At 48.0% G+C, this 13278-nt stretch overlaps 1 protein-coding gene across 1 annotated transcript; it reads right to left on the reverse strand.

Moving 5' to 3' along the window:
• Positions 1-5623: 5623 nt before the first annotated feature.
• npy8br (neuropeptide Y receptor Y8b) lies at positions 5624-6727 on the reverse strand. Its single transcript, XM_042344511.1, has one exon. It carries the CDS (start codon positions 6725-6727, stop codon positions 5624-5626), a length of 1104 nt encoding a protein of 367 aa, XP_042200445.1.
• Positions 6728-13278: the final 6551 nt, after the last annotated feature.

Consider the following 13278-nt stretch of genomic DNA (forward strand, 5'->3'; position numbering starts at 1 on the left):
CGGCTCGCAAGTGAGAGGGCACGGGGTATTTTAAACCTGTCCCTTGGTTACCGACCCACCCGCCAGTGGAAACAATTTCTCCCTATTTACTCCATCAAAACCCCTCATACTTTTCTTCCCTCAACCTTCTCCGCCCCAAGGAGAACAGGTCCCAGGCTCTCTCTGGTCTCTCTCCACATAATTGATCGGAATGAGCTGTGCAGTCCAGGCCAGGCTCACAGAGAGAGACAGAGATAGAGAGACGGAGACAGCATTACATCGCAATTCATGGTCAAGATTAATTGTTAACATCCTCCCATCTCGTCGCCTGTCTGTCCCAATCATCGTCACATCAGAGGCATGAAGGGTTTTACCAGACAGATAGCCTTGCGAAAGCAAAAAAATCTTGTCAACATTCATCGCACATCCACTAGGACTTATGTAAAGTGATGGGAGTTGGTCTGATGGCATTTATTTTTAGTCGCTGTTTCAGCTCCACTGCTGTCAATTTAACCTTTCTACTCCTATTTCAATGACTATATGATTACTTTTCAGAAGGAGAGATCTTTGCAGCTTCAGTGATCTCCCGCCCATGAATTAGTTATCCCCTCTCCCTCTCCCTCTCTTTCCATCTCGCTCAAAGGAACTGTCCTTAGCTCCTTAGCTCGCGTTTGACGAGGCTACTTCTGATACCTTGCGTATAAAAACGTAAGGATTTGCTGGGGGAAGTAGACCAAAGTCCACCCAGTTTGCCTTCCGTCATCCTGGCGGTCACCTGCCATGTCGTGTCCCAAACTATATACACATTGTCTCCCCCTTCAGATATAATTTTCTAGCAGAAATCTATGTGGTTTGTTCTTGAACCAAACAACATGCTTTCACCGTAGTGTTTTTGTTCTGAACTTACCCCTCACTTCAATCGCAGGCTGTGCCCTGTGGTTCTACTGTAGTTATACACTTAGGACGTCTCAACGACGTGATAAGGCACTATAGCAAATGCAAGGATTATTATTATTATTATAATAAGGGAGCAAGGTGATGGAAGATGGAACCTGTTAGCAGCAGAGATAGAAAGTGTATTGGTGCCCTCTTTTGGTAGGTATTAAGCCTTATATATCTATAGCATTTTATCTCATCAATATGTGTCAGCCATTCTAGTTTTTCTTGTGTCAAATTAACTCACAAACCAACCATGGGGAATAGCCAGCCACTGGGAGAAACTCTCTTCTCTAGTCAAATGAGTCCTGTAGCTCAGTGGTTAGAGCCCTCCTCGCCTCGCAAGCGAGAGGACCCAGGTTCGATTCCCGGCCAGGCGCTCGTGTCTGTTTACCCAAGAGTAAGTAGGAACTCGGTTGTTAGTCGATTGGCGGATCGCTTTTCCGGGCGTAACAATCCCTTCAAAATATAATAATAATAATTTGGTCACTCAATTTTGTGGGGACGCCGCTGTGCGCAATTAACTGCCGCGTTTCGCCCACAAAATATACAGTCAATTCGCTTTACAGCATATTCTGTGAAGAGCTTTGAAACCTCTCCACGACATGATAAGATACTAGATCGAATGCAAGGATTATTATCATTATTATTATTATTCAGTCAATTTTGGATGATTGACGTCACACAAGACAGAAGGACAGTGAAACATTGTGTGTTTTCCTTGTGAGATTGTGTACAGGACACTGGTGGGTTGTGAAGCAAGGTGCGTTGGATGGGATGGACAGATTATAAGACACCTGCACAGTACTTTGGATGTAAGTATCTCTTCTTTAATTTACTGTCCACACTATGGTGCAATCGTGGAGTGCAGTAGAGACAGTAGCCACTAGATGTTCCTCTTCCCCAGTTCATAAAAGCTATTGCACGATCTTCCATCGAAGGGCTCTACATGCAAATCACTGTTATTGTTTGATTTTTAACAATAATCCCGGCATTTGCCTAAAAAAATACATTCGCATCCAGTCTAAACCCAAATCGAGTTCCCCTACAAAATACACGGTCGCTACGCTTTACAGTACGTCGAGTGAAGCGCTCTGAGACGTCCTCCTGACTGTCAAAGGCAATGCCTCAAATAAGATACTCGATGTTTAGATCGATATATTTCCTGATCTTCTCTAGTTCCTTATTTCTTATGTAGTAATCACTCGGGATAGTCACATCAATAATACAACCTGTACAATCGATTCGCTCCTTTATGATAATATCTGGTCAGTTACATATTAGTGTTATAATGATTATAATCATTGTAATGCCCCTCGCTTGCCTCATGCAAGTACCGTCTAAAGATCTTCCTCAGCTTGGGTGTGGTTCTTGGACCGCCCAGCGCCTTGGGACATCCTTCTGCCGTCAAAGGGCGCTGTGTAAATGTCATTTGTCGTTGTTGCTGTTGGATAAGATTCTCCTAAGCAACTCATAGGAACCAACCAACTGAGCCGGGCTGACCTACCCCTCTGAGCTCACCCTCTAAGTGCGGGTGGAATGAGCCAAGGCTTGTGTTTGCTATCTTGTGACTTCTGCTTGAGAGAGCGACTGGAGCAAATATTACATAGAGCCTTTAACGCAGGGAAGATAACATCTGGAAGCGTTTTGCAGAAACAGAGATGATCCTTTGGAGAAATAAAAGTTTTATTTTAAGATCAGCGTCGAGTGACTCATTCGGGTCATTTTTTTTCCAGAGGAAGCCAACGGCAGTGTTAATAACCCGCTAACTCTTTTATTCCCTAATACTGCCACTCCTATGTAGGTCATTAAATGTCCATCAAAGGAATTAGGGAGCAATAGAAGCAGCCAGAGATAGAGATAGGCAACCTATCTTTCCTTCCCCGTGTCCTTGAACAATATAAGTGACAGGATATAAAAGCTGCTGCATTTCGCCCACAAAATACGCAGTCAATTCACTTTACAGTGTATCCCGTGAAGCGCTTTGAGGCGTCTCGAAGACGTGATGAGGCGCTGTATCAAATGCCAGGGTTATTGCTGTTATTATAGCTTTATCTAAGATCATTTCACATGGGACTTCGCCTCCTGTGTCCTATCCTCTCCATCCCCACCATCCTCAGCCATTCTGCTTCTCCCCCACCGCCGCCTCAGAACTTTCTCCCTCTCTCCCTCTCACAGAATCATAGAATATTAAAGCACGGAAGGAGGCCATTCGGCCCATCTCGCCTGTGCCAGCTCTTTGGAAGAGCTACCCACTCCCTCCCCCGCGCTCCCCCCCCATATCCTCGCAATTTTTTTTTTTCCTTTTTCAAGTCCCTATCCAATTCCCTTTTGAAAACTACGATCGAATCGGCTTCCTGACCAGCCTTTCAGGCGGTGCGTTCCAGACCGTAACAACTCTCCGAGTTTAAAAAAAAATTGTCTCCTCACCTCTCCTCTGGTTCGTTTGCCAATCATCTCGACTCTGTGTCCTTCGGTTACCGACCCACGCACCAGTGGAAAGAGTTTCTCCTTATCTACTCCATCAAAACCCCTCATAATTTTAAACAGCTCTATTAAATCTCCCCTTTAACCCCCTTCTCTCTCTCCCCCCCCTCTCTCCCTATCTAAAACCATCCCAAATAAAATCCGTCCCTGACTTTGTGGCTGTTCGTGCAACGTTGCTGTGTGCAAATTGGCTGCCGTGTTTCGCCCACACACGCACACTTGATGTGTTGAGGTTGTAGGGATTGAATAAAAATGCAGGTAATGTTATCGCATTTACTCTGGTAATGAGCTGCGGTGGCTGAGAGCTTGAGAGCCAGTAAGAGAATTGGAGGACACTTGCGGAGTTGGATTGAACAGTGATAGAGAGGCCTTAAACTGATATGAATAATTCAGGCTCCAGACGAGGTGCATTGAAATCAAAGTGGTCGACTGTTCAGTTGCTAAGACTACAAGAAAGCTGTACATCAGTTATCAATGCGGTAGGAAGAACCATTTTAAATAGTCACTTTGCAAAGCTAAAGCACATTCGGACCATTGGATGGCAAAGATCCCACGGTGCTACTCGAAGAGAGAAAAGAGTTTCTCTATCTCTATTTCGGTGTCTCGGCCAACAATCTTTTGGAAGTGTGGACGCACAGTGTAGAGGAGCTTTACTGTGTCTCTAACCCTGACCTGGGAGTGTGGACGGACGCACAGTGTAGAGGGAGCTTTACTCTGTCTCTAACCCTGACCTGGGAGTGTGGACGGACGCACAGTGTAGAGGGAGCTTTACTCTGTCTCTAACCCGTGCTGTGGCTGTCCTGGGAGTATTTGAAGAGACAGTGTAGAGCGACGTATGCAGGTTTATAGCGCTCGACCCTGAGTACTTCTCCCCCCAAAATGCTTCAAATCGACAGATAATTCAGCAACAGGCAATAAAGCAGATGGTTGGAATGGGTGTGGCCCCAAGCGCCAGTTATCAAAACATCATTTATTGCCAGAGAGGAGTTAACAGCAAAGTCTGAGCTTCACAATCGTTTCTGAAAGCGAAAATTCAAGTGAAATTCCACCACCCCCACCCCCACCCCCACCCCCTCCCCCTCCCACCACCGCAAAAAAAAAACAGGAATCCTAGAACCTTACAGCACGGAAGGAGACCATTTGTTCCATCCTGCCCATACCGGCTCTTGGTAAGAGCTATCCAACTAGTCCCGCGCGCCCCCCCACACCCCCCCCCCACTACCGCGCCGCTCTTACCCCCACAGTCCCTCTCTGATTCCCCCTTCCGTGTCTCCTCTGCCAATTTAAGAGTTGCGGGTCTAAAGGAACATGACTTCGGAACACAAAACGCGTGGAAGATTTTGCCGCAAGAATACGTTGGAGGGTAACACGGCCCCTTAAAGCACAAGCAGAAGGCCACAGAAATATATCACCGGAATCAACGAGGTTTTAATCATGCAGTAATTAAAATATCAATTCAATTTGGCTTCCCCCACCCCCCCCCCACCCCTCCCCATCCTCCCCACCCCACCTTCCCCCATGCGACCCCCTTTAACCAGCAAAAATGGCTTCGGGATTTAAGAATTTTCCACAATGTTGTGTGATCTTAAGATAATAATTCATTGATAATAATAACTTGGTCACTCGATCCACGGCTGTTTGCGGGGGACGCGGCTGTGCGCAATTTCGCCCACAAAGTGCGCAGTCACTCCACTTGACAGTATGTTCTGTGAAGCGCTTTGAGACGACTCGAAGACGTGACAGGTTGCGATATATCAAAACAATTGATTGACGCTGTATCCGGCGAACTTTCTCGCTGCTCTGAAAATCAATCCCGCAACGGTAGAGCACAAGGGGTTAAAACTGCTCCGGAAACGAACGGTCCCGGGAAAGTCTTGGGAAAAGTGGGAACCGGCTCCCAACCGTTCACGGAGCGCAGACTGACCATCTAAGTGCCGTTGGCGTTCGTCGCCGTGTCTGTTGCCGAATCCCGAAGCGAAGTGGTTAGAAGCCATCGCCTCGCAAGCGAGAGAGAGGACCCGGGTTCGATCCCCGGGCGAGTCAGGTCAGGACGAAACGATGGGCAAGTTTCCTTACTCCACACGCACACACACACACACACATGCACACACACACACACACACCACACGTGCTGTGGAAGTACAGCCCGATCAAAAGAAACCATCGAGTAAAATTGGACAGTGTCAAGTGACGCAGCAAAGGCACGGTGCGGGGATGAACGCTAAGCATTCCTATTGGCACAGTTGAGATGCAGGGAGGCTTTCGACATCTCTGTGTTGACCGTAGACAATGGGAAGGTCTCGTACTTCTCCCTGTCCCTTCTGCACCTGCACCTGTAGATCAATAGCTTCATCTCCTTCTGGAAGTTGTGGTTGAGGAAGCCGTACATGACGGGGTTGACACAGGTGGAGAACATGGCTGTCAGGTGGGACAGGGAGAAGATCATGTTGTGGAGGCACACGGAGATGGCCTGATGGTTCCAGTCGAAGATGGTGTTGAAGACCATCAAAGGCAGCCAGCACACAGCGAAGGCAGCCACGATGCACAGCAACATGATGTTGATCTTCTTACTGTGACTGAGCCTGTGGTTGGCATCCTTTGGTCGCTCCACCATGTCTCTCCGTCTCCTGAGGCACAGGAAGATCCTGAAGTAACAGACGAAGATCAGGAGCAGAGGGAGGCAGTACTGAAACAAGAGGAGACAGGTCGTGTAGGCCAGTCTCTGGCTCTCGGAAGGCCAGTACTCGATGCAGGCAAAGTGGTCGGCAAAAGTGTCCAAGGCCAGGGAGATGTTCTTGTAAGGACCGTCTGTCAAGATGTTGAAGGACATGAAAGGCAAAGAGATAAAACAGCCCACGATCCAAGTCACGGCCACCGCCAGGTAGGCATGACCAACAACTGGCTTCCAGCCGGTCGGGTTGATGATCAGTTGGTGTCTCTCCAAGGCGATGAGGACCAGGCATGAGATGGAGACTGTCACCGACATGCACTGCACAAATGGAGTGAGTTTACAGAGAGCCGCTCCCAATATCCAATGGTCCATCAGGGTGTAAATGAGGGTGACGGGCAGGCAGATGGCACACATGACGATGTCCGAGCAGGAGAGGTTGGCGATGAGGACGTTGGTGACATTGTGCATCTCCTTCTGCCTGGTGATGACGTAGACTAGACAGACGTTGCCAATCAGACCCATGGCCATGATGGCGCTGTAAGCCACCACAAGGAAGGTGGTTCCCCCGATCGAGCCGGGGCAGTTGAAGTTTCCCCACGAGGTGTGGTTGAATTTGGAGTGGTTGGAGAACAGGAGCTTGAGGAATTCCTCCATCCTTCCAATTGATAACTAGTTGTGTGCCTTCGACGCTTCCCGGAGAAGAGTCAACACGACCAGGTTGTCTTGGGGTGGGATGAGATGGGGGTGGGGTGGGGGGGGGGGATGGTGGGGGGGGTCACACTTGGCTAGCACATGTTCTGGTCTTCCCTCATCTCGATTGACGCTGCAAAACAAAGACTTGTTGGTTCCAGCACCGGCTAGAGAGGCGAGCTGCCAATTGACTGACACCCGGGTTCCTCCTTGCTGCGAGGTAAACAGAGTCGTGCGAGTGTGCGTGCGTGTGTGTGGGGTGAGGGAACGTGCTTAAGGTTTCGCCCCGTCTGGGAATCGAACCCCCTCGCTTGCGAGGTTGAGCGCTCTGACCACTGAGCTCCAGGCCTCCACTCTGGTTCCAGTGGAGGAGCCGGCAATCTGTCGGAGCTGGAGAAAGGGAGGATTGTCTTGGGATGAAAGGCAATAAAGAAAGTGTGAGATTTTATCGCAGTCTGAGCTTTTCTGGGATCAGTCATTAGACCGCCCCGCGCCCCCACCAACCCCCCCCCAACCATCTCCAGGCTCAAGGCATAACATCCCAGCCAACGTCTTGTGATTTCTCTAAAAGCACATGTTGTTGTGCTGAATTTGGCTCAATAGGTAGTGCTCTCGCCTCCGAGTCAGAATATTGCGGGTCCGAGCCCCACCAACGTCGCTGACGCTGGTGGAGTCCCGTAGCTCAGTGGTGAGAGCACTCGCTTTGCAAGCGGGAGGACCCAGGTTCGATTCCCGAGCAGGTTGGAACGTACGGCGAGTTTCCTTACTCATTTCGCCCACAAAACATGCATTCAAATTCACCCCTCTGTTTACCCAACAGTAATTAGCCACCCGGTTGTTAGTCGATTGGCGGATCGCTTTTCCGGGGGTAATAATCCCTTCAAAAATAATAATATGGTCACTCAATCCACGACTGTTTGTGGGACACTGTTGTGTGCAATTGGCTGTGCCGCGTTTCACCCACAAAATACAGCCAATTCACAATATATGCAATTCAATTTACAGTATTGTCTGTGAAGCACTTTGAGACGTTTCGACATGATAAGGCTCTGCATCAAATGCAATATTAATTCTCCCTCCTCCTCCCTTCCCTTTAAACCGACATATTCATGAGGGAATAGGTGAGTGGGGGGAATAACAATAAACTAAACCAATCACCGTGAAATATCCCCAAAACACACACACAATTCATTTGGACTCATCAATGAATTCATGATTTGCATTTTGCAGTAGAGGGAGATACATTACACACACATATATACACACACACATATATACACACACACACATACATACATACATACATACATACATACACACACACATACATACATACACACACACACACACGCACACAGTAATAGGTGCAGATAAAATTGAAGATCAGAATTCAAGGAAGATTTATTTGTGATTAAATAATGTGTGTACATGTGCGCGCGTGTATATATGTGTGTGCATGTGTATATATGCACGTGTGTGTGTATGTATATGTGTGTATGTGTGTGTGTGTGTGTGTATATGTGTGTCTGAGCTGCATGCAGTGATAGATTTGATTGCAAACAGTGAAACAGCTTCCTTACCTGGATACTGATCAGCAGGTTGCAGGTGCAAAAGGCTTTCTCCCAATGGTGGGGGGGGGAATAGAAGAGATAAGTCCCAGATCCTTTCGATCAGAGACTAAGCCAAGGCTCTGATCTCTCCCTCCCCTTAGTGTGGCTTCAGAAAGCTGACTGACTTGCTGCGTTCACGCACTGTCTTGGAACAGCCTGGCATTTCTAATGAGACCAGCGGATATTCTTCAAAGGCCTCCACAGCCCAGAATATGCGTGTCGCAAAACACACACACATAGGAATGCGAAACCCAGATGTTTCTCGTTGCTGCTTTGTGAGATGCGTGGCAGAGAAGCTGACTAAAGCATCCTTAAACTTGGCTGGTCCAGTGACCGGAGAGCGAGAGAGAGAGAGAGATAGAGAGAGATAGAGAGAGAAAGAGAGGGTTTCCTTTGATGTCCTTTTCAGCTGTGCTGCGTGCAATGTCAAGGCTCTCTGCATCACATTGAATCCACTCGATTCTTTGAGGTTTTATTGTGCGGATGGAGAGCGGAGATATTACTGCAGTGGCTGGAATATTCAGAGGCAGAGAGGCATTGAAACAGAGCAGGGCTCTGGCTGTGTGCGATAGGTTCGGTGCTGAATAAGCTGCAATGCATAGGAATTTGAAGGCATACAATTGAGCGGTGTGTGTGTGTGTGTGTGTGTGTGTGTGTGTGTGTGTGGGGGTGGGTAAGGCATTTTTTTTTAAAAAGGAATTGTCCCTGATGGGGACTGAACTCAAAGGGGCACACCCAGAGATATTCAGCCCAGATTTAATCATCGTGTGTTGTGTTTCGAAGCTCAGGATGATTGTAATGAATCTAATCACTCCGCACGCCTGTCTTATCCAGCAGTGAGCAGGAACGCGGGTTGTTAGTCGATTGGCGGAGGTAATAATCCCTTCAAAAAAATATACAAACAGAATGATAATTTGCTCACTCAGTCCACGGCTGTTTGTGGGGACGCTGCTGTGCGCAATTGGCTGCTGCGTTTCGCCCACAAAATATACATTTCATTTCACTTTACAGTGTATCCTGTGCAGCGCTTTGAGACGCTTCGAGGACTTGATAAGGCGCTGCATCAAATGCGAGGATTATTATTATTAATTATAATCACACAATGACTATAATCATCAAATAATATGTTAAAAAATACGGATTGATAATTAAAGTCATCGTTATGGTTACAATAATGATTAAAAATGCCCTGTGGTGCGCATGGGGTAAAAAAGAGAGAACTCCAGTAGGGAAAACCTCAGACAAGCCGCCCCCCCCCCCCCCCACCCCACCACACCGGCCCCACCAAACACCCTAAACCGACTGCTTGTGGGGCGCTCACTGAGAGCTGCAGCTGTTTGCCTACGAAATACACAGTCGCGCTTTAAGAGGTTGCGCTCAGTGCATGTGATGAATGAATGTGGTCAGTTGCAGCACCGTTCTTGCCCAGAGGCTGACTTCTGCACGAGGCCGTTTGCATTCCCGCTACGACATCCTTAATTAACGCTTCTAGAACTTTCCCTACCACCGATGTCAGACTAACTGGTCTATAGTTCCCCGTCGTTCCTCTCCCACCCTTCTTAAACAGTGGCGTGACGTTTGCGATCTTCCAATCACTGGGAACTGTTCCAGAATCCAAAGAATTTTGGAAGATCAGACACAAGGCCTCCACACTCTCATGAGTGACCTCCTTTAAAACCGCAGGATGCAGACCGTCAGGTCTTGTCCCTTTTTTCCCTCACACCAATTCTTTGCTAATGTAAATTTCCCTAAGTTGCTCCCTATCATTAGCCCCGTGATTCATCTCTATTTCCGGTAAACTTCTCGTGTCTTTCTCACGTGAAGACAGAAGCAAAGTATTTATTTAGGGGCTCTGCCATATCCTTATCCCCCATTATAATTCCTCCTGTCTCTGCCTGTAATGGACCCACATTTACTTTTGCGAGCCTATTCCTCTTAATGTATTTATGAAAACTCTTACAATCTGCCTTAATGTTTCCTAATTAAGGTTTAATAATAATAATAATAATAATCCTTGCATTTGATATAGCGCTTTTCACGTCGGGAGGACGTCCCAAAGCGCTTCACAGAATATACTGTAAAGTGAATTGACTGTATATCTGTGGGCGAACGCGGCGGCCAATTGCGCACAGCAATGCCCCACAAACAGTCGTGGATTGAAGATGACCAATTTATTATTGTTTTTTTGGGAGGGATTATTATTAGGGCCGTGTGTGGAGTAAGGAAACTTGCCCAAGGTTTCGCCCCCACCCGGGAATCGAACCCGAGTCCTCGCGCTTGCGGGTCCGGGGGGGTCTAACCACTACGCTGCAGGGCTTAAATTTAGTGTAAGTCACCAGATTTTTTTTTAAAAAAGGGTTGGGTTTGGATGGGCTTCAACTGAGCCATTGCCAAGAGCTCAAGAGGAAGGCAGAGCGACATGTGCTGCGATACCACTTTTCCGCCACGCGATGGCGGTGTTGCACTGCGATTCAGACAACCGCTACGCTCAGACTGGAACTGCGCCGCCTGGTGGCCACTCAGTGGCATTACATGGACCTCTGGTGACTTGGACCTACTTTGGGGACCTCTATAATAATAATAATAATAATAATAATAATCCTTGCATTTGATATAGCGCTTTTCACGTCGGGAGGACGTCCCAAAGCGCTTCACAGAACACACTGTAAAGTGAATTGACTGTATATTTGTGGGCGAACGCGGCGGCCAATTGCGCACAGTAATGTCCCACAAAGTGTTGTAGATTGAAAATGACCAATTTATTATTGTTTTTCGTTTTGGAGGAATTATTATTAGGCTCTGTGTGGAGTAAGGAAACTTGCCCGAGGTTTGGCCCTCTGCCTGGAATTGAACTCAGGTCTCTCGCTCGCAAAGCGAGTGCTCTAACCACTGAGCTACAGGACTCCACGGTTTGGGTGCCCGCGTCACCCACTTTGAGACCTGCTCCCAACCTGAAAGGCGCCGTGTGTGCGCGTGTGCGCGTGTGCGTGTACTTGCGCGTGTCAATTGTATCGTGCGAACCAAAAGCCGATCCAAAGCAGGTCATCTCCCCGTTCAGTCCAGCGAGAGGACCCGGGTTCGATTCCCAGACCCCCAAGTGTTTCCCGCAATAAACCGCAAAGGGAAATTGACTGTGTATTTCGTGGGCGAATGGCTTGATACGAATGTATTGCCTCACTCAGGATTAGACAACAAACAGAACTGTGGTTGGTTGTCTTTCTGGACAAGCAATGTGGCCTTAGCCGGTTACCCCCAACGTACAGTCTGGGCTCCCCCATTCCTCTCCCCCACCCCTCGCCAACCGGCACCTAATACTCTCTTAGGGCTTAGATAAGGAGGTTGCGTCCCTCCAGGAAGAGAGAGAGAGAGAGAGAGAGAGAAGGAGAGAGAGTGCATTCCATTCCAGACTACAGAGTATTTTCCAGGTGTAGATGTCAGCCACAGGTAGAATTCTCAAGCACTCAATCCAATTCAAACCCAATTGGTATCCAGTTTGCAGTCGAAGCGCATGTGTGCGCACGTATGTGCGTGTGTGTTTGGTGAGGAAGGAATTATACAGTGCTCCGGGACCCTATCTCACATGAAAGGCATTGTATAAATGCGTTGCACAGCAACTATATATTATGTTAGTGTCAGAGCAACAGTTAGACAGACTGAGCTGAAAGGAGACATCGCCCAGGAGACCTCGAGGTGAATAATGCTTAATTGGGACCATGGGTTTAGAGTTGCAAAGGGCAATTTCAGGACACAACCACGGAGTTAGAGCACGACCGACTGCAAGAAGGAAACCACGTGCAAAATCCTGGTGTTAAGTGAATTTGATGTGGCGCCTTATCAAGTGGTTGAGATGTCTCTCTCTGGGGGGGAGCGGGAGAGAGGGCTGTAGAGTACTGGAGGTCCCGGCCTTCGGAATAAGCCGTTAAACCGAGCTCCTCGTCTGTGCCCTATTCAGGTGGACGTTAAAGACCTCCCATCGTGTCAAACTATTATCTCCTCACTCCTATGTTTAGTTAAAAGGCCTTGTGTTAACGCCAGTCATTGATATCGCTCCTGGTTTGAGTGTGAACATTCCTGCGAGTCTCCGTGGAACCCACTTTTAATTAGCTGCAGTGATTATCATTAGATTTAATAGAGGAGTTCAACATGATGTGGGGTTTTGATGGAGTAGATAGGGGAGAAACTATTTCCACTGGTGCGTGGGTGGGTCAGTAACCAGGGGACACAGATTCAAGATAATTGGCAGAAGAACCAGAGGGGAGACGAGGAGAAATGTTTTCCCCAGAGAGTTGTTAGCATCTGCCCTGCCTGAAGCCAATTCATTTTACAGGATGTTCTGTGAATCGCTTTGAGACGTCTCAGAGACGTGATAAGGCGCTGTATCGAATGCGAGGATTATTTATTCTTATTATTCTTATTGCCTGTCGGTGAGAGACAATTGTGAGATAGGGGTTATGCCCCAACGAGCCCTCTGAACCTCCCTCGGCTCCTTCAAGGCCCTCCTCTTCGACCGTACCTTCGATCACCCTCCTGCCCCCTCTCCTCCCCGCCCGCCACCCCTCCTGATCCCAGCCCCCAAACTCGGGTAACTGTCCTCCTGACATGAACGGCTCCTTCCTGTCCTGAAATTAATTGCCCCCTTTTCCCGACTCGTTAAAAAGCCCTCACCCTCTCGTTCTGTCGTCTCAAGTGCAAAAGGAAAGCACGGGTTTAAACCTGTTATCGCTGCGCTGAAAAGAAATCAAGGCTCAAAGATGCCCTTTGATTGAAGCCGAAGCATCTCACGGTTTAGTCTGTGTGTGTGTGTGAGTGAGCGTGTGATTAGCACACAGGCACTCAGAGGGATAAATGTTTGGCCTCAAAGAAAATAGCGCAGCGGGATTGAGTTATTCAGAGGCTTGGATAGGA

The sequence above is a fragment of the Callorhinchus milii genome, unplaced genomic scaffold, assembly GCF_018977255.1.
Source record: "Callorhinchus milii isolate IMCB2004 unplaced genomic scaffold, IMCB_Cmil_1.0 Scaffold28, whole genome shotgun sequence".
Classification (NCBI taxonomy): Eukaryota; Metazoa; Chordata; class Chondrichthyes; order Chimaeriformes; family Callorhinchidae; genus Callorhinchus; species Callorhinchus milii.